This window comes from Miniopterus schreibersii (genome assembly GCF_964146895.1).
Source record: "Miniopterus schreibersii genome assembly, chromosome: 1".
Classification (NCBI taxonomy): Eukaryota; Metazoa; Chordata; class Mammalia; order Chiroptera; family Miniopteridae; genus Miniopterus; species Miniopterus schreibersii.
The window spans coordinates 150,372,368-150,394,841 of record NC_138101.1 but is presented as its reverse complement, the minus strand read 5'-3'; the positions used below and the strand labels follow the sequence as shown (position 1 = coordinate 150,394,841).

General features: G+C 33.4%; 1 protein-coding gene across 4 annotated transcripts in view; it reads left to right on the top strand.

Annotated features, from left to right (window-relative positions):
* Nucleotides 1-22,474, top strand: part of TRPM7 (transient receptor potential cation channel subfamily M member 7) — a 97,827-nt gene that overhangs the window by 52,763 nt on the left and 22,590 nt on the right. For 3 of the 4 annotated variants that reach the window (XM_081146996.1, XM_081146997.1, XM_081146998.1), the window contains 12 exons: nucleotides 407-635; nucleotides 1,903-2,058; nucleotides 2,140-2,283; nucleotides 4,255-4,383; nucleotides 6,214-6,492; nucleotides 7,755-7,929; nucleotides 9,595-9,721; nucleotides 10,921-11,105; nucleotides 12,067-12,199; nucleotides 12,746-13,458; nucleotides 16,377-16,438; nucleotides 17,433-17,492. In XM_081146996.1, the coding sequence (XP_081003122.1) occupies nucleotides 407-635; nucleotides 1,903-2,058; nucleotides 2,140-2,283; nucleotides 4,255-4,383; nucleotides 6,214-6,492; nucleotides 7,755-7,929; nucleotides 9,595-9,721; nucleotides 10,921-11,105; nucleotides 12,067-12,199; nucleotides 12,746-13,458; nucleotides 16,377-16,438; nucleotides 17,433-17,492 (2,392 nt within the window). Of the gene's footprint in view, nucleotides 1-406; nucleotides 636-1,902; nucleotides 2,059-2,139; nucleotides 2,284-4,254; nucleotides 4,384-6,213; nucleotides 6,493-7,754; nucleotides 7,930-9,594; nucleotides 9,722-10,920; nucleotides 11,106-12,066; nucleotides 12,200-12,745; nucleotides 13,459-16,376; nucleotides 16,439-17,432; nucleotides 17,493-22,474 lie in introns of those variants that run through there. The other variant, XR_013999533.1, reaches the window with a different exon arrangement.

The window sequence follows — 22,474 nt, the reverse complement described above, 5'->3', positions numbered from 1 at the left end:
AGAGAGAGAGGAAGGGAAGGGGGAGAGAGAAACATCGATGTGAGAGAGAAACATTGATCCATTGCCTCCTGTACGTGCCCCAGCCAGGAATCAAGCCCACAACCTGGGTATGTGTCCTGACCGGGAATCAAACCCATTACCCTTAAGTGCACAGGGTGATGCCCCAACCGACTGAACCACACCAGCCAGGGCTGGAGTCACTTTTTCAGTCTTGTTCTTAATGTGACATATTATAATAGTAGTAATCTGAAAACATAGAGCTACTATGATTCTTTTGCCTCACAATTCCCTAAGTGTATGTGTGAAAATATTAAAAACTAGAACATGTTATGAATGAATGTAAGAATAGTGGTTTAAGACTGCAATTTGTTAAACTGAATATGTTTTGGCTTTTATCTTTTGATAGTGATTTTGGTCAACTAGCAGTTGAATTACTAGAACAATCCTTCAGACAGGATGAAACCATGGCTATGAAATTGCTCACTTATGAACTGAAAAACTGGAGTAATTCCACCTGCCTTAAATTAGCAGTTTCTTCAAGACTTAGGCCTTTTGTAGCCCACACCTGTACACAAATGTTGTTATCTGATATGTGGATGGGAAGGCTGAATATGAGGAAAAATTCCTGGTACAAGGTATGCCTTAGAAACAATTTGATATAAAGAGTGTGATTAGATTAGATTAAAAGAACAGGGGAATTAGCCCAGATGTATAGTTGGCCTTTTATATGAAGTGACATGAAATGTCCTTTTTTTCCTCCTGTTGTTCACTCTGAATCCTTTTCAGGTATGGTGTATAGTGATTGTTGCCCCTATCTGAACCAGAAACATGAGAGGCCAACAAATGGAAGTATGGCATTTACAGCCCTGAGTAGCCGTGAACAACGTCGCTGTTATGAAAAGATAATGCCCAAATTCTAAAATTCAGGACTGATCTACTAACTTAATACTCTGTTACTTTTAATTTATTTGAAGTATATTGCATATACCTGGCTTTTATGGTCAAGAATGTGGGTAAAGTGTTGTCTGGTACTTTCAGCTTCATCGTAGTGAGAGATATTACTTAAGCTCTCAAGACTTTCTGTTATATCTTAAATAAGGTAAAGAAATGTAGAAGGTAGAAATCAGTCAAGTAGTTTAATCATTGACCATTATAAGTAGATAACAAATACTAATCATCTACTGAAAATAATAGTGAAAGATTAACCAATAGAAACCCTAATACACAATTCTAATTTCTTTGTGCTTTATGATTTTGCAAGTAATATATAAAATTTTAGAAATTACAGTTTTTTTATGGAGGCACAGCTGAGTAATCATGTTGTGATATGGAACACTTGCAAAGAGATTTAGGATAAAATTAAGCACACAGCAACTTCACAAGGCTTGAATTTTGCTTTAAACAAATGTATTTTCTGACCTGATTGTAATTGGATTCTTTTTTAAGGGCAAGTCTTTAATTATTAAATCTTTCCTACACCTTCATATCATAATACTCAAATATTTTGTTACTCCTTAAGACAGTTCAACCTGGGCCTCTTTGGTGGGTGGGTGGAGAGAGATTAACCAAGGAATTTATAAGCATATATACATAACCCATGGACACAGACAATAGTGTGATGAAGGCCTGGGATGGGAAGTAGGAGTGAGGTGGAAGGGGTCAATGGGGAAAAGGAGACATCTGTAATATTTTCAACAATAAAGATAAATGAAAAATAAAATGAATAAATGAGAAAAATAAATATAGTAATAAGTAGAAATGAAGTTTTGGGTTTCCCCCCCTATACTCCCAGGGGCAAAATGGCTGGCTAATAATAAGGATATTTAATGTTTTTATTTTTTGTGTTATATTCTTGAAAGTTACTAATTTTAAAATGTGAATTTATGTTTCTAAAATTTTTAGGTTATATTAAGCATTTTAGTTCCACCTACCATATTAATGCTAGAATATAAAACTAAGGCTGAAATGTCTCATATTCCACAATCTCAAGATGCCCATCAAATGACAATGGAAGATAGCGAAAACAACTTTCAGAACATAACAGAAGAGATTCCTATGGTAAGGAGGAAAAAATTTTTAAGTGAATATAAATTTCTTGTGAATAATTGTATATATTTACAACTGTTATTTTTATTTTAGGAAGTATTTAAAGAAGTAAGAATATTGGACAGTAATGAAGAAAAGAATGAAATGGAAATACAAATAAAATCAAAAAAGCTTCCAATCACACGAAAGTTTTACGCCTTTTATCATGCACCAATTGTAAAATTCTGGTTTAACACGGTATGTTTTTAAATTGTATGAGCATAATGATTTTAAAAGATGGGCATTAGTGGACCTTTGGTCTAGAATCCATACTGATTTGGATGTAAATTAGATCACTGAAAAGCCATTTTCAAAAGAGCAATAAGTTTGAATTAGTTTTATTCAAATTTCTGTCATATAGAATGATAAAAACTAACAAATCTTAATTTTAATTGAAACTAGTTCTAACTGGAACCAGAAATTTACTAAACAAACATGTTGTGACCATATGCCTTTGTAAGTGGGTAACAGATACTAATCATCTACCAGAAAGATTGGTAAAGATTAATCAAAAGAAACTCTAATACACAATTATAATTTCTTTGTGATTTAGGATTTTTGCAGATAATGTTAAATTTTTGGAAATAAGACTTTCTTGCAGCGTTAATTGATGGTGCAAAGTAATCTAGATAATTCATATAGTTTTACTTATCAGTGATATAACAGCTTATATCTTAATCATGTTATATGATTATCTGCCACATAATTGGCTTTTCTCTTGCTTTATGGAAGAATACACTTTACTCATGAACATATATATCTATATGTTCATGAGGGATGAACTCATCTGAAGAAACACAAGAGATTACCCCTTATTTGCCAGGGACTGAGCAAATGAGTTTTTATTCTCCTTCCCAGAAAAACTCTTTTTTTGTTGTTGTTTTAATTAAAGATTTTAAAATCGATTTTTGGAGAGAGAGAAACATCAGTGTGGGAGCGGATTATTAATCAGCTGCCTTCTGCACTCCCCCTACCAGAGATTGCGCCCTAAATCTGGGCATGTGCCCTGACCAGGAATTGAACCAGCAACCTTTTGGTGCAGGGGACAACTCCCAACCAACTGAGCCACATGGCCAGGACTTAAGTTTTTATTTTATTGTTATTCTTGTGTTTTTCATTTTTATCATTAGACTTTAAGAATTGGGAAAGTATACAAATAGCTTTGTGCTAAGATGAACATTTGAGAATTTGTTCCTTCAAGCATTGCTTTCCCAACCACATACATGCCCGTAAGACTAATTTATTACATTTCCTTTTCAATATGGAAATTTTCTTGCTCCATCTTGTTCAGGTGTTGCACATCTGAATTACCTAACATAATCTCCAAATTCTGTCCCCACTAATGGAAATAATGTAAGTTTCTTAGTTTGCATTCATGTGAATGACTATTTAAAAATGGACAACTCAAGTGGCTACAGGAATTTCTCTTTATTTATTGCAGTTTACTTCCTTCCCTACCCTTCCATAGCTTAAAATCATGGATGTGGCTGGTTTTCAGACTGGTAGAGGCAAGGAGAATGAGATGATTCTTAGCCACAATTTTCAGGGGTCAATGAGTCTGGGTTTTCCTCTGAAATGAAAAGGAATGCTTAGATGTTATACACAGACTGTATCACCTCCCTATAATCTTTTTAAGAGTATCAGAAGTGGAATTTTCCCTTTCCTAGGGAAAATGCTTTTCATATTGGTTTCCATTTCTTGGGATTTCAACCTCAGTGACTAGGAGCTAGGAAAATACCTAGTTGTCTTTCCCAGTTGTTGGGGAAGGGAAGAGGCAGTAAGTATGTGTTTCTTGATGATGATGGCGGTGAAGTTCTATAGTAAATTTAATGTATTATGATACTTTAGGTATATTTTAAGTTAAATGAAATTATGTAGGCTAAGCTGAGAACATAAACTGTGGTATTATAAAATTCTTCCTATGAGAAGTACTAAAAATAAAGTTTTAGAACAACACATTTAAACCCTAGAGATCATTTATATTTTGATTGATAAATGCAATGTTTGCACTAAAAAAGAGTTCCTTCTAAAACTTTATGATTGAAGCTGGGAGATAGTTAACAGGAGTTCATTTAGTCTCTTTTATTGTTCACGCTTCAAAATTTCCATAATAAAAAATTTTATTTTGTAATCAATTTTATTCATATCTTGTATTTTCTTTTTTATTAGTTGGCTTACTTGGGATTTCTGATGCTCTATACATTTGTGGTTCTTGTACAAATGGAGCAGTTACCTTCAGTTCAAGAATGGATTGTTATTGCTTATATTTTTACCTATGCTATTGAGAAAGTCCGTGAGGTATGTCTTTAGTTTTCCCTACCAGTAACTTACTGTATATATGGAGGATGTTTTGTGTATGTATATGGGTATGTGTTATTTTATGTGTATCATAATTTCAGTAGGTGATGACTTTATAGGAGAATATCTTTATAGTAGAGCATGTTTATTTTTGCTGTTCTAAAAATCATGGCAAAAGAATAGAGATCAGGCTCTGTCAGTGTTGCTCAGTTGGTTAGAATGTTGTCCCAATATGCCAAGGTTGTGGGTTCAGTCTCCCCTGTCAAGGCACATACAAGAAGCAGGCAATGAATGCATAGCTAAGTGGAACAACAAATTGATGTTTCTCTCTCTCTCTCTCTCTCTCTCTCAATAAGTTAAAAAAAAAAAAATAGATCAGCGTGTTGTTAACTTTGTCACAAATTACAAAGACAATGATAGAAACATAGCCTAGATCTGTTTTTGCTTTATTTTCTGAACATATATATTTACTTTCTTCAAAAAGTATTTACAGTCTTCAAAAACTATTAAATATACATATAGCAAATCAGGTAAATAAATTATATATAGGTTCTTATCTTGCTTTTATTGCACTGTCCACTTAAGTGTACTCTGTTGCCCATTGAATTTTCATACTGATTTAGATCCCTGTGTTTATCAGAGTTTTCCATTTACATTGTAAATTTCTAACATTCTGATATGGGGGGAGGGATGCTTTTTTCTTAAAGTTTTATACTTTCTATTCAAACTAGTGTTACTACTTACTACATAAGTTATTTTATAACACATTTACTTATTTCTGAATTATTTTATGTCTCTGCTTATATTTAGAGAATACATGAAATTGTGAAAATAAATAGAAGGCATTGTACTGCCCTACCACTTGGGTATCATAGGAATTTATCTTATTAAATAGCTTATTATGCATTTTAAATTTCTCTAAGTGCCATGGTTTATATGTTTATGAAATCTGTTCAACCAACATGTTTGAAGAAATTAGGTGTGTTAAATGATAAAAGCAAGTTCCAAAGAATTGTTTTAAATGTACATTCATAAAACGGTTATACAGGGATTCATTAAAGAGTACAGGCATACCTTGGAGATTCTACAAGTTTGGTTCCAGCCCACTCTAATAAAGCCAGCCTCTCAATAAAACAATTCATAATCTTTTTGCTGGTGAAGGGTCTTATCCTCAATTTGTGAAACATGCAACATCTATAAAGCCAGTAAAGCTAAGTACAATGCAACAAAGTGTGCCTGTAATAGAAGTAGTTGCCTCTAGTGGGGAAAGGACTTAATTGGCTAAGGAAGAAAAGTGGAAGGGAGACTTTTCAGTATTTACTTTATGATACAGTATGATTTTGAACATGTAAATGTATTACCATTCCCTACAAAAAATTTTTTTTTAATTTTTATATTCAAGAAAAAAGATAAGTACAACTACTTAAACCATTGAGTTGTTTACTTTCTGCAAATAAGGCACCTTTGGAATATCCTACCAGGATATTCTAGTGTTGTTTCATTGAAAAACAAAACAACTTTTCAAAAGCGCCTCACATTCCAATTTAGACAACTGTGTTCTAGTCCCAAGATTTTGAGCTTCTTAGTTGGTCGAGCAGGTCATTTATGGTTGTGTTTTTTTCTCTATACAGAATGAGGATAAGAAGTATCTGTTTCTGATATCTTACTGAATTGTTTTGGTGATCAAATGCATCATCAAATGCCAGGAAAATAAAAAATACTGTGAAATACCAACGGATGTATAAAAATCTACTGTAATATTATAATTGAATGCTGTTATATGTTTTAATAGGAAGAAACTGACTAAACTTTTTTTTTTTTAACCTTTAGATCTTTATGTCTGAAGCTGGGAAAATAAGCCAGAAGATTAAAGTGTGGTTTAGTGATTACTTCAATGTCAGTGATACAATTGCCATAATTTCTTTCTTCATTGGATTTGGACTAAGATTTGGAGCTAAATGGAACTTTGAGAATGCATATGATAATGATGTTTTTGTGGCTGGAAGATTAATTTACTGTCTTAACATAATATTTTGGTATGTGCGTTTGCTAGATTTTCTAGCTGTAAATCAACAGGCAGGACCTTATGTAATGATGATTGGAAAAATGGTAAGTTGAGAGGCATCTGATAATCATATCACCAATGTATTGATATTGTTTCTTAAAATCATAAAAACGTTAACATAGTTTTACTTGAACCAGAGAATGTTATTTCATGTTTATTTGCTTTATACTCCAAATCTACCATTCCTAAGAATATTAACTTTTGAGAAAAACATTTTGGTGTGTATTTTAGAGGGGAAAAACACATTTTATTTATCTTGAAATACTTTAATTTGTAGATGCTACTTGCTGTGGAAGTTTTGAGATCAGAATGAAAGATATGAAGTTGTTATTTCCAATCTGAATTTCTTTTTATTCTTACTGCTCTCACCCTAAACCAACCTATCAGCTGGTATCTGCTACAGCAGTCTAGTAATCTGTTTACTCACAACTACTCATTGGTTCATCTTCAATCTACATTATAGCTAGAGTAATTCAGAATGTGAATCTGAATATGTCACTTCCCCTTCTTAAGAAAGCTTTAATGATTTTGCCTTAATATTAGAGATCAGTGTGCTTAATGAAACCCATAAGCCCTGCCCAGTTTGGCTCTTGCTTTTCTTTTTTTTTTTTTAACTTGTAATTTTGGTAATTGTAGATTGACATGCAGTTGTAAGAAATAATTACAGAGAGATCCTGTAGGGCCTTTTCCTAGTTTACTGCAATAGTAACATCTTCCTTGCTTTCTTTTTAAATCTTTTACCATTTTAGACGTTTTATCTGTGCTCTACTCAGACAGGGCTTCCTATATTTTCTTTACCACAGCCCCTATTGAAGTACCATAGCTCATGTTCTTTCTACTGGGGGTAATCACCCTCATCTACACTCATACCGTTAACCTTTTTTACTAATTAACTTAGGTTTATTCTTCAGATCTCAGTTGCAAGATGTCTTTTTTCAGGGAAGCTTTTTTTTTTTTTTTTTGGTGAAGTTGGCAAATGACAGGTAGTAAAAGGGGTAGAAAAGAGAGTCTTTGTCTATACCTTTAAAAATCTATGTGGACTCCAGATAGACTCCAGTTTGAACCAGAAATACGATACAGTTCATTATATAAAAGATGTCCATGACTTGCCCAGCTTTGCAGATGAGTTTTTACATAAACTCCTTGGTTAGATTTATGTAGTAATGAGATTTTTCTGAATGCTAATATCAGGAATAAAAAGAAACTCAAATATTTTAATTATTAGAACACTCAAAACTTTCTAAAGATGAATATTTTCTTTCTGTTTAAATTCCCATGTATTTTAACAGTGTTTATTTTTCAACAGGTGGCCAATATGTTCTACATTGTAGTGATTATGGCTCTTGTATTACTTAGTTTTGGTGTTCCCAGAAAAGCAATACTTTATCCTCATGAGGAACCATCTTGGACTCTTGCTAAAGATACAGTTTTCCGTCCATACTGGATGATTTTTGGTGAAGTTTACGCATATGAAATTGATGGTAAGGATTTATGTTTACAAATTCATCTTTTGTTTATGTTTTAAAGTCAGAACTGCATTAAAGTAATATTACGTATTTTCATAAGTCAAACTATTACCCTTCCCACAATACATTAGTTAATCCCAGAAGAAACATAACAAAAATTAATTGAAAAAAGTATTTTAGAGTTTTTTTAGTTACAAATTGCGGAAACATGGCCTAAACAATAAGGACATTTATTATTCACGTAACAGAAAGTTCAGACGTAGAGTAGTCTTGAGTGTTGTTAATTCATAGCTAAGGACATCTGTTCTTTTTCTTTCCATGACTCTGTAATCATAGTGTCTGATTCCTACAGGTTTCCCTTATGATTATGAGACTCTGTAACTAGCAAAAGGAAGAGACACTGTTTTCCTTTGTATTCTTACAGGGGGGAAATTCCTTTTCCAGAATCCCCTATTGTACCCGTTTTTTCATCTCATTAGCTCAAATTGCCTTCAATTTTAATTGCTCTGAAACAAGGCAAGGGTAATGGGATTGTATTGTATTGATTAGTTTAGACCAGTCATGGTGGATTATATAATAAATGTTTGTTTTTTATTGTTTTAGTTAATTAGGCTAGATAACTTGTAAACATAGGTGATGCAGCCAACTTTCAGGGCTGTTCTTCTGCTGACCTTCACATGTGGGTTGTAGAATCTTTATTTTGTTAGCTCACTGTTGCTCTTTTCCATCTTCACTCCTCTCTCACACCATACCTGTGTTGCTCCCTACCCACCTATTTATAGGAGATTAGGTCAGGGGATGGTCAGATTGTGGTCATCAGTTATTATCAGTTGTTAAAACTGAGGTTTTTACCAGCTTGGTCAGATTTTGTGTTTAATGGCTTCTTGTTCATTTTCCTTTCCAGGTTTTCATTGACTGCTCTTTTTCTGATGTGGCTCTAGTTTAGTTGTTATTAAGCATTAGATACAGTTTTTTAGTCTCTTGCATTCTCTGAGTAGAATGGAAATAGATTTGTAAAAATTTTTTAGAGTGATAGAAAATTTGTCACTAGTTAATGGTTATTTAATTCTAATTCTTGCCTGCCTAAATTGTTTTTACTTTATTCCTCATAACTTTGTGCCAGGTATTAAAGCTCTTTCCTTTTTTGTGTTCAGCTATATTTTGACTTCAGAGACATTTCTGCTGGGGATAATGAAAGTAAAGAATTCAGATCTAATCATTGTATATTTGAAAGGCACTTGGACCACTCCTTAAACCCTCTTTTGTGACATAAGATAAACTCTGTAATCTTTATGTTTGTAAATTGACTGTGAGTTTACCATACTCATTTATGGTTCAGTTATATTTCTTACAGAAATGTTATAGTGTGGCTGAATCTGAGAATTTTGTTCTCCTTGATGCTCCTCAGGCTAACCCCTACCTTGAAAGTTAGGTATAACACAAAAATGTATTTTCTTGTCTGGACTAGAGTGGTAGAACAGGTACCCACATCCCTCACAAAATTCTTCTGTGTTGGAATACTTTTAAGTTGGTGTTCCTATGGCTGCCTGCCCAGAACTTTTGCTAGAATCTGTAAAACAGATTTGTACATAATCAAAACTTCTGTTACACAAACAAACATAAATACTTATTAGAAGCAGTTACTAGTGAATTACTGTATTTATTTTTTTCTTTCTAAAGTGTGTGCAAATGATTCTGCTCTCCCTGGAGTCTGTGGTCCTGGGACATGGTTGACTCCATTTCTTCAAGCAGTCTACCTCTTTGTACAGTATATCATTATGGTTAATCTTCTTATTGCATTTTTCAAGTAAGAATTTTATTCACTTGTTTATTATAATGAGATTACTTAGTATACATTTCTACTCAATTTGAAGGCCTAAACTAAAATTATCTTTGACATTTACAAATAAGAAAGCATGCTTTTTCAAATTAAATGAGTTCTAAATTTGAGACTTTATTAAATACCTTTCAACATTCAGTTCTTTTATAAATTTAAACTTTTATTTGAGATTTTTACTGGGTTGCCAAGTAATACGCATTCCACATACAAACAGAAAGGCAAAAAAAAGAAAATTCATCAATAATCCCATTAATATTTTGGTGCACAGTTGTCATTTTTTATGAATATATATGAACTATTTTTTCTTTTAAAAAATAATGTTTATATACACACACATATACATATATTGATTGATTGATTTTTAATTGATTTATAAAGAGGAAGGGAGAGAGAAACATCAGTGGGAGAAATAACGATTGGTTGCCTCCTGTACTTGCCCCAACTGGGGATCAAACACTAAACCTGGGTATGTGCCCTGACCAGGAATTGAACCAGCAACTCTTCAGTTCATGGGACGATGCTCTAACCAACTGAGCCACACTGGCCAGGGTCCTCTTGTTTATTTTTAATTACTACCTGGTATTCCATGATATAGACCATAATTTTTCCAGCCAGTGTGTTGTATTGCTCAATTCGATTGTTTATAATTTTTTGTTTCCAAAACCACATTGTGGTTAAATTTCTTATCAGCCCTTAAGTATTTCCCTAGAATGTTTTTCTAAAAGTAGAACTGTTCAACATATGTATTTTTAGGACTTTGCATTTAAGTCAAAATAGGCCCATGTCCCCAAATCTCTGCCAACACTAGGTATTATCTTTTTAATGGTCATTAATTTGATAGTACATAAAAGGATCTTATCTGTATTTGCACTTGTTTTGTTGCTACTAATATTGAATATTTTCTTATGTTTTTGTCATTTATAATCTTAAAATCATTTTCTGCCCATTTTTCTGAGAGTTTGTAATTAAGACCCTCAACAATATCAAACTTTTGCCTTGTACTTGTTGCGTGTATTTTTTCCAGTTTCTTATTTGACTTTTTGTCTTATTTATGGTAGGATACTTTCTTGAATCCTTGTTTAGAAAAGAATTACAATTAAATCTTTAGCATTTAAAACTTTAAAATGTGATTATGTTTGTTCTATTTTCATTCTTTGTTATCTAAGCAATGTGTATTTACAAGTGAAGGCAATTTCCAATATTGTATGGAAGTACCAACGTTATCATTTCATTATGGCTTATCATGAGAAACCAGTTCTGCCTCCACCACTTATCATTCTCAGCCATATAGCGTCTCTGTTTTGCTGCATATGTAAAAGAAGAAAAAAAGATAAGACTTCAGATGGACCAAGTAAGTAAAATATATTAAAGCCATTGTTTTGGGCTTTTTTTGTGTTGTTTTTTTTTTTTGGCCAGTGTTTTTTATCTCTTATCAATATTACACTAAAGGCTAAGTATTAATTTTTTTTTCTTTAATCCTCACCAGAGGATATGTTTATTGATTTTTAGAGAGAGAGGAAGGGGGAGAGATATATAGAGAGAAACATCAATCTATTGCCTCCCCCTTACACTCCCTAATGGGAGATCAAACCTGCAACGTGGGTATGTGCCCCAACTGGGAACTGAACCCACAACCTTTTGGTATGCAGGACTACGCTCCAACCCACTGAGCCACCCAGCCAGGGCCTAAAGGCTAAGTATTAATTTCATTCAGAAGACTTAATTGGTTAATGTTATTGTGAAGGCTTTTGTTGAATTTGCCTAAACATAAAAGAATTTTAAGCACAATATGATATAAAAGTGAATTTAGTATTAGACTTTTTGAGTATGGCATCGCAATTTGTTTTTGTTAAAATGGTAATGTATACCATAACACTTTTTGTTCTGCAAACCATTTTTGCTGCTTTGAAAACAAGAATACTTTTAGTAGATTCTGTACACTGCATGACACTAATCACCATGTCAAACTGCTTAAAATTTTACAATTTCTTTCTGTTCTACCAATTCAGTCCTTAAATTCCTCCACCAGGATATGTGAGGGAGAGGTCTGAGAGAATTGAGTAAGAGTGTTTTATGGGAAAAGGAAATTAGGACAGGAGAACTACCTAAAACTATTCTGCTGAGATCACACTGTGAGTAAAGAAAAAAACAGAAATACTTGATAGTACTTTAGACATATAGCAGTAAAATGAGGGGAAAAATGTAGATGATGCTTATAGTTTTATGAACCCTGAGTAATTCAAATTGACTTATGAGGTAAAGTTTGATATCTTGATAGCCTTCATTGATTTTTTTTTTCTTTCCCTCCTTAGAACTTTATTTAACAGAAGAAGATCAAAAGAAACTTCATGATTTTGAAGAGCAGTGTGTTGAGATGTATTTTAATGAAAAAGATGACAAATTCAATTCTGGGAGTGAAGAGAGAATTCGTGTCACTTTTGAAAGGTTCAGAAGCTCTTTAATATAATTAATTATATGTTAGAGTGGATCCTTATAGTTATGTCTCTTATACATGGTCATTGTTTGATTTGTTTGTCAAACAAGTAAGTTTAGTAGTAGTTTCACATTTTATATTGGGAGACAGTTTAGTTCTTCTAATGTGTCATGTAAATCACTAAGTCATTCCTTTGTTATTTTTGGTCCTTGTTAACGAAGGGTAGAGAAGAGTTAATGGTTTTTTTTTTACTAGTATGAGAAAAGTAAAACTCCTTGTTATTTTAAATGATTTGTTTCTATCGGCTTTGCTACATTCTGAAAGCATATGGTGTTTGTGTAGATACAGTAATGGTAATGGAAATTTTGCATTTTGTGATAGGATTAGCACGGGAGCCTTCTTAAATATAAGTTGTACCTTATATAAATAAATAAATAACCATACTTTATTTTATAACTTACCTTGTTTGAGTGCATGTGAAATTTTTTCTTACCATTGTAATTTATTAAAGTTACATTCATTTTCAACATTAGTAAAAGTCTGTTTTTCCCCTACAGAGTGGAGCAGATGTGCATTCAGATGAAGGAAGTTGGAGATCGAGTCAACTATATAAAGAGATCATTACAGTCGTTAGATTCTCAAATTGGCCATTTGCAAGATCTTTCAGCCCTGACTGTGGACACATTAAAAACACTCACTGCCCAGAAAGCTTCGGAAGCTAGTAAAGTTCACAATGAAATCACACGAGAATTGAGCATTTCCAAACATTTGGCTCAAAACCTTATTGATGATGGTCCTCCTGTAAGACCTTCTGTATGGAAAAAGCACAGTGTTGTAAATACACTTAGCTCCTCTCTTCCTCAGAGTGGTCTTGAAAGTAATAATACTTGTAATATTTTTATGAAAGATGAAAAAGATACCCCATGTAACATATTTGGTCAGGATTTACCTGCAATACCCCAGAGAAAAGAATTCAGTTTTCCAGAGGCTGGTTCCTCTTGTGGTGCCTTATTCACAAGTGCTATTTCTCCTCCAGAACTGCGACAGAGACTGCATGGGGTAGAAAGCTTAAAAATGTTTAGTAAAAATAAAAAATTAGGCAGTTCACCTAACAGCATACCACATCTGTCATCCCCACCAACCAAACTTTTTGTTAGTACACCATCCCAACCAAGTTGCAAAAGCCACTTGGAAACTATAACCAAAGATCAAGAAACTGTTTGCTCTAAAGCTGCAGAAGGAGATAATATAGAATTTGGAGCATTTGTGGGTAAGTTTGGCAAAGTGATTTTTGAGTATCAATATTATTTACTTTTAAATTATAATTATTACCTTAAAATTAAAATTAGAAATTGCCGATTAATAAAACTATGTACTTATGTGACAAGTGGAGTGTATATAGATCCAGTATTAGAGTATGGTTCCAAAATTTTTGCAAGAAAACAGAAGTGGGAGAAATAGGTTGAAGTTATACCTCTGGTGCCAATTTTCTATGATAACCACTGTTTGGAAAGCTTACTTGAACTCTGTCTTTTGAATTTGAGGATCCTCTGTTGAATTTGATCCACTTTTATTGAAAGAACCTGAGTGATTCACAAGTGTTAGTTGGGGAATAATAGAAAGGTACAGGGGGGAAGTCTGGAAATAACTGGAAAAGAGAATTGGCTTATAAATAGGGTAACCATATAATTTTTTTTCTAAACCAGTAGACTTTTAAGAGTGAAAGGGTACACTACTAATAATTACATTAGGACAGTAGTGAAAGTCAGAACTCTGCTTTCAAAGTGGGTATTTATGGTCAACCATTTACATACCCCGAGGGGAGAGTATTTCAAAAAAGTGATTCATTCATAATTTTTTATTTAAATTTTTAATTTTGAAATAAATTTAGACAGTAAGGTTGCAAAAATAGTGTAAGGTGACCATATATTCTTTTTATTTTAATTGGGTTTATTGGGGTGACAGTTAATGAAATTATACAGGTTTCAGGTGTACATTCTATAACAAATCATCTGCATACTGTGTGTTCACCACCCCAAGTAGAGTCTCCTTCCATCACCATATTTCCCCCTTTATCATCTCCTACCTCCCCCACCAGGAATTATTCGTGGTTTTTTTAAAATCCTCACGGGAGGCTATTTTTGGGTGTTTTTTTTTAAATTGATTTAGGGAGAGAGAGAAAAACATCGATGTGAGAGAGAAACATTGATCATTTGGCTCCTGTAAATGCCCCAGTGGATCGAACCTGCAACCTTCGTGTGTATCATGACTGGGAATCGAACCCGCAACCTTTTGGTGTATGGGACAATGCTCCAACCAGCTTAGCCACCCAGTAAAGGCAGAAATGATTCATTCTTACACCTCAGATAGCTCAAGTAAAATAGGGGCTGAAAATATATTTATTTTGGCAGTGATAACATATTAATGACCTTGGTGAAAACTGTTTCAGTGGAGGAATTGGTAGAGGGAGAAACCAGATGAGTATAGTGAAATAAAGTGTGAATAGGAGGAGGGAATGTAAAGAAAGTGACTGGTGGGGCAACTCCAAAAAGCTTGGCAGTGAAGTCAAGAGAAAGAAATAACTAATGTTGAGGTTTATATACTTAAGATTTTTTACTTTGTTTTTAATGATGATGGAAACTTAAGCCCGGCCAGGCGTGGCTCAGCGGTTAAGCGTTGGCCTAGGATCCAGGCGATCAGGGTTCGATTCCCAGTCAGAGCACATGCCCGGTTGCGGGCTTGATCAATGACTCTCTCCTCATTGATGTTTCTGTCTCTCTCTCTACCTCTCCTTTCCTCTCTCTGAAATCAATAAAGATATATTTGGGGAAAAAAAAAAAAAAGGAAACTTAAGCATATTTAAATATTGACAGAATGCCATATGGAGGGAAAAGGTGAAGAGGGCATGCTTTATAGAGCTGGTTAGGTCAGGTCCATAATATTTGGAGAATATACTTTTCTAGAAGTCTTCCTGTTAGGTTATTAAAGTTTAAAGTATTTAACAAAAGAGTTCTTAGAAAACAACTTGGATTGTTTGTGGCCATAACCAGAATGTTTCAAGGTATGAATGAGTCTGTCTCTTTAGGTTTGAATTTTTCCATTAAGTAGCTTCATAACCTTGTCTTTAACACTTGCTTGGATACTTCCAGGACTAGAAATTTACCAAGTCATGGAACATGTATAGAAATTGTTAAGAGAACATGTTACATCCATGTAAAATCTGCACATTAAGGCCACCCTTTAAGTTATCTAGGTACTGAGCATGCTGATCTCTACTGCTAGGCTACATAGAGTTCACAGTGGATGTATAGAAACAAGTAAAATCTGACATAACCCCAGATGGCATGGCTCAGTGGTTGAGCATCGACCTAGGATCCAGGAGATCGAGGTTCAATTCCCTGTCAGGGCACATGCCCGGGTTTCGGGCTCGATCCCCAGCGAGGGGCGTGCAGGAGGCAGCCAATCAATCATTCTCTCATCACTGATGTTTCTGTCTCTCTTCCTCTCCCTTTCTCTCTGAAATCAGATATATATATATATTTTAAAAGCCTTAAAAAAAAATCCGACATAAAATCTATCCCAATTCAGGGTTTCTGTTGTGAGTGGCACATATAAAGCAACTTGATTGCTCTATGTGTGGATGCAACATCAAGAGATTTCGAGAGCATAATTTTTTGGTAGTTGGGCAGCTGGTAATCGTTGGTCCTGGCACCCACTTTAAAAAAAATGTCTGTCCCAATTCATTTTTTAAAAACATGTTTTAGTCTTTTTGTTAATACTGTATTGCCACTGGGATGGAGACATATATAGATATCTATATATATGATATGTACATATTTACAATTATATGTTATATATGTAATATATATTATAATGCTTTTACATTTTACTAATAGTAAAATTGTTTATTCTTTTTCCTTTTATATTTCAAGCAATTCACTTCCTATCACCTGTTGAATTTTTTGTAGGAGGCCTTTGGCTTTTGCTGTTACTATAAACTGAACTACTCATCTTGTCCAGCTTCTTGACAGATATTTTTAATATTTATCAAAAGAGCTATAGGAGACTCCAAAGCCATCAAAACTACTTAAAAACAACACAAACCACTTGTTAATATAGACTTTAGTCAATAATATCATTTTGTAGGTAAGAAAAAAAAGTTGTTGTAATCTTTCTTTTCTGTTTAAGGACACAGAGATAGCATGGATTTACAGAGGCTTAAAGAAACATCAGAAAAGAAAGAAATATTTGTAAGTAAACTCTTATAATAGCACAGTTCCATTTTATGTTGTTATTTGGGGTTTAGTTCAAAATAGAATTAAACAGTCTTTTTTCAGTAAAAATATAGTTTTAGGAGAGACCATCATCATGATCACAAATATTTGAAGCTAAATACAATCTGAAAAAAAGAATAAAACAATTAATGATATGCAAAAATGTACAAATAGCTTTCATTTTAAAACTAAAGTAAAATAAATCACCTATTTAGCATTTTTAAAAAATTATTCTCCCCATAGGTTTCCCATTGACTAAGTATTTATCGAGTTCAACTCTTTCCCAGGCTCAGAAGTTTATTATAACATAATCCTGGCTCATAAGGAACCTGTAGTCTAGCAATAAGAAGCTAAATATGCCAGTAACTACAATATTATGTGCAAGTGTATATTCAGTAAATGCTTTTTAAATAAGTTTTAAAATATGTAGAACAACTAGCAAAAAATGTGTGTTTCCAGGCAGAAAACTAGTTTTTATTTCTTAAGTTTCACTTTCATAACTTACCCATAAGTATTTAGAGCCTTTGAGGTTGTAACATAGTTACAGCAAGATAATTAAGAAGACTAGAAAAGTATTAAGCTTCTCCTTTCCTTAAAGAACTGAAGTTGTGAAAATGATCAGGTGGCAAAAGCAATGAAAACAAAGCTATAGCCAGTTTCTATGAGTGATTATTCCTCATATGTCTGTAGTTAATTGTGTAATTGCTGTTAGGACGTATTACTTATTGTCTTACATATAAAAGATAGATTGGAGTGCATTTTGATGATACAAATACTAGCATTTGTATTTTTCATAACATATTCTGATTATTGTACTAAAATGAGTAACTTAAGTGTAATGTCTGTTTCCTAGATTTTGTTAACTTGGGATTTAATTGGTGATTATATGCAAAGTGAGATGGATCAATTACATGGGGTTCTTTTTTTTCTCATATTTGCCTTTTAAGTTTGTATGTCTTATCTCAAATAGGACCAGCAGAATGATAAAAGATATACAATTGTGGAGTATTCAGAGATGCCTAAATATCAGGTAAATTCTCTTTAGTATACGTGGGAGTCAAAGTCAGTTTAAAATATACGTATACCTTTAGATGGAGGAAGTAGTTATAAGTTCAGTGGATTTATCATAAGTCTATAATTTACATGGTGTTTTCTAACCATTTTAATTCTGTGGCATACTTCTGTTCTAAAGGTCTGAATTTTTTCATTATATATAATGCCTTAAAGAGAACTAAATAAATGGGCTGAGTGCATTTAGGTAGCCTTAGCTGACACATGATGATGAAAGTAAAAAGAACGGAAGAAGAAAAGACAGAAAAAGTAATGAGGTAGAAAGAAGAACAGAGAAATCTCTACCAGAGTTGGTTTTGATCTTAAAATGTGGACATGTTATATCTATATAAGTATATGAAGTGTTTTATGGACCTTTATAAGTTTTAGTAGAGCTCTTTATAATAGGAATATTCAAGCTTAATAAAGTTTCTTATCACATATTTTTCCTATATGCAAATATCCTTTTATTAAAAATCCATATCTAGTATATTATTTTGCTCAGTAATTCAGTTTATTTGTGCTAGTGTAAGAGAGCCCAGTGTCTCTTATTTTAGTTCTTTCTTACAATATATTTAGCTGTACAAGTGGGCCATACATCATAATTTGGGTGGCATATTCCCTTTTTTTTTAGCGAAGGTAATTTTTTAAATGTTTTAATTTTATAGTTGGATACTTAAAGTCTTAGAATTTAAGAGATATTTGATATCTTTTAGCATTAGTGATAAAACTTACTGACATAAATATCAGTCAGTTCCTGAGATGGCCTTTGACCCCATACCTCTGCACTTAAATGACTATAACCCAAGACAATAAGTCTTGTACTTATATATACTTATTTAGTGGAGGTAAACTATTTCAAGCTGAGGACATCAGAGAAGATTTCATAAAGGAGGTAGGATTTTGAAAAGCCATGGAAAGATATGTAGGCGGTTCTTCAGACCAAAAGGTGTTTCCAGTAGGAGCAGCATGAACAGTAATGAGGCAGAAACAGAGAGGATATGTAGAACATGGTAAAGCAAATGTTAGTGTTACTAGTGAATAAGTTCATCATCTGAGGAAGTTCTCAGAGATAGGGCTGTAAAATGGTCCAGTGTGAGGGTAGTTTAGAAGTATATTTCTTGCTCGATGGGATGGCTCTTCTTCATCCAGTCATTCAGGAATGTAGGCTAATACTGGCTTTTTCATTTTATGACTCTGCCACCCACCAAGGTCATGTAATCAAGCACAGAGAAGCAAAGGAGGGGTTTTTATGAACCAGGCCTAGAAGTAGCACACATCATTTGCTCTGAAATTCAAAGGGAGAGAACTTAGTTACATGATTATACCTCACTGCAAAGGAGGCTTGGAAGTGTAATCTTGCTGTTTGAATAAAGTAGGGGAGATTGAATTTTGCTAGACCATTTGCAATCTGTGCCACAGGGCCAGATATATAAATGCTTAAATATCGTAAAATATTTTGAAAATTTTGTTAGAGTCAAAGGAAGAAGCCATTGAAGATTTTTGATTATCCTTGTAGGACCACTATCCAGCAGCAGTATACAGGATGGATGGGAGCAACCATAGACACAGGAGACTATTAGGAAGTATAATCATAACTCAGGAGAGGTAATAAGATCTTGACATAGACACATGGAAATGGAAAGAAAGAAGTTTCTAAGCCCAAATAGTAGTGACTATTGTAGAACCATGTGTAGAAATAGGCAAATTGAAAAGAATATGAATTAGTATGGGAGTAACTAGGTTGTTTAAAATAAATGAGAGAGCACAGCAGGCCAATAAGGAACTTCTAAGTGGTGGTAAAAATATACAAGACTACAGCTTGTGAGAGAAATGAAGGTCAATGATATATATTGATATAGGATATTATCAAAAGGGAGAAGGTCAAGGTGAGGAGTAAACCTGAGATTCAAATATTCCCTCTTTTTAGGAATTAAGAGGAGAAAAAAGGTACAATGAAGTAAACTCATAGAGATGACAGTTACTATGAAGTCGAAGCAGCCATCACAGAATCAACACAGGAGAATTTCAAGTAGGGAGAATGTAAAATGGTTGCTGGTACATTAGAGAAATCTAAACGAATAAGATCTTAGACCACTGAATTAGGTGGCCTACAAGAATGCAATCTCAGTATATTGGAGGATGCAAAATAAAAATTGTGGAGATTGTAAGGGAGTAGAGGAATTAATATCACTCTATTCAACAGTAACAGAACCATTGAGCATCTCAACATATTCAATGGTTCAAGAGCTTGAATGAGTAGCAGAATTATTAAAGGCTTTTCTTATTTTCTTAATTTGCTTAGAAAATAGATTTATGAATGTTTTAACATTATGAGAGAAAGAAAAAAGTAGAAGTTTTTAAAAAGTTGTACCTCTTGATTTATTTTTGAGTTTCTTATAATGAGGGAGAACTGATTGGAATTATTTAAAAAACAAGAAGACTTAGATGGAGTGAAATCAAGCACTCAAAGATGAGAATCTTAGAAAAGTATAACTTCTTTTGAGACCAGAGGACTGACAGAGGGTTGTCAGATACTTTAAGTTGGAAAGGAATATTACTAAATCTCTTCTCTAACTTATCACTTAAGATACATATGTTTTATTGTATACAAATTATACAGGATTTTTTTTTTTTAATTAAAAGGAATAAAATAATTTTGGGAGTTCATTGATGCTTTAAAAATTTTTTTTATAAGAGTTTGAGTCAAACTGTTAATATATGTCAGGGAGCAAGATTTCAGATGCTCCCAATTGATACTTTTAAGGTACTTGTTTTTCCAGTAAGGCTGGTGGGTGGAGTACATGAGATAGAGAAGGTTTAGTGTTAACCATTGTGTGAAGTTGTTAAGGAGTCAACAGAAAACCAAGAATATGACTTGTCAGCTACAGAGTTGAAAATAGCATGACTTTTTACTAGCCATATCAGCACTTGGATTTTAGCCTGGAAAACTCTGAGGGCTGGCAGTGGATATGGGGAAAGTAAATCTTTGGAGTGATTCTGACTAGAGCATTGGCATGACGTTACAGTAAAAGGTTAGAACTGCTAACTAGCTGGAACACTCAATAGTTGTTAAACTCAGCACATCAATATCTCAGATTCAGCATCATCTCCCTGCTCAGCAGACAAATTTTCCCTCCTGTATTTCTACCTCTGTTAATAGCATCAGCATTCTGGTTCACCAGGGCAGAATAGCACTCATTCTTCTCCCTTACTACCAACAGCTAAGTCTAACTGGTTTTGCTTCCAAAATATTTTTTAGTATCTCTGCTTCTTTCAGTTACCCTGACTGAGGCTTTCCTTCTCTAATTTTTACTTTGTTGAACTTTTAAAATACTTTAACAGGGTGTTACAACAGCATCATCACCCATAGGTGGCATCGTTTTTGTTTTTTTATCTTCACCCGGTGATATGTTTATTGATTTGAGAGAGAGAGCGAGAGAGAGAAACATCGATCTGCTGCCTCCCGTATGGGCCCCAACCAGGGATCAAAGCCACAACCTAGGTTTACGCCCTTGACCGGAAATTAAACCCTGCTACCTTTTGGTGCACTGGACAACGCTCCAACCAACTGAGCCATCTGGCCAGGGCTAGGTGGCATCATTTTGCTGCTGTGAAACACTTGTTATACATAGGAAATCGTTTTGGATAAATGGACATTTCTTAATGGGAAAGGGTAAGTGTCAGGGTTTCCCCACAAATTTCACCTTTTAACAATGAACCTATGAAATGAACTTAAAGCAGAAGTATGCTAAAAATTTTTAAGTGAGCAGGTAACTTACTTATAAAAACAAGAAGAAATTGCAAGTTTCTATGAGTGGGCAGAAAAGTAGTGTGTGGCTCTATTTTGAATTAAAGAATTTTGAGTAATTTAGAGGAAAAGAACTTAAAACTGTAATATTAGAATATTAAGTTCTAGCTCATGGTAGTAAGAAACTTTGAGTTCTTGAACGTTTCTGGGTTATACACCCTTCTGAAAACTACAGACCTTCTTCACAGGAAAATGCACATATACAAATATTTTTCTATTAAGGTATAGATTTTTACAAATACCTTGAAACATACTCATCAATCCCACATTAGAGTTTGTATCATTAATGGTTCTAGAAAACTAATAAAACTAATGTCATTGCAAGATAGGGTATATATCAAAGAAAGTACTTAAAGGAAACAAAAAATAGCTAGAACTGGTTCCAAGAAACAACTAAAATCACAAAGGAAATTAGAGTTGTTTTAAGAGTATAGGGAAAAGATCAACACTTCTGCTTGGCGATATAAATCAGCCATAATGTAAAGAGTGTGGAACATCGAAGGTTAGAAAAGCTTAATTTTCTTGAGGTATGAGTAAAATTTATTTAATGAAAATACAAGTTTTTTGTGGTAGTAACATTTTTAAACTCATTGTTTCTGAGAGGTGGTAGAGTTTTGGAACTCTTTTCAAGTTGCATAGTAGTGTGACCTGTTTATAGATGAAAAGAGGAAACAATGTGAAGGTATCAGATCTTCCCCATACTAGTTTAATGCAGTTCATTACTTCATCTGGAAAAATGAATAGGTAAAAGAAGAAAGAGAGAATTAGCTATTAAATACTAAAATATTATACAGGTAGAATAGTTGAAACATGAATATTTAGAGAAACATTTTTGTGACTCAAAAATAATTCTTCTATAAATAATTTAATAAGGAGGGTTGAATTAGAAATTGATGAGACAAGAAATGTATTGTCAGTGAATACAAATTGGACAATTGGGTAGAAATTTATAAAAGTCTGTTTATCATCTCATGTCACTTCATAAGCTCAGATGAATTCCAAATTTAAATGTAAAAATTCAAATCATAAAAAACTTAAGAAAATAGAAATATTAAGTTAATAAAACCAGAGTGGTTTTCTAAACATATAAAGAACAGAAAATATTAAGGGAAGGATGTAAAGATTTAAATACCTAAAAATGTAAAACATAT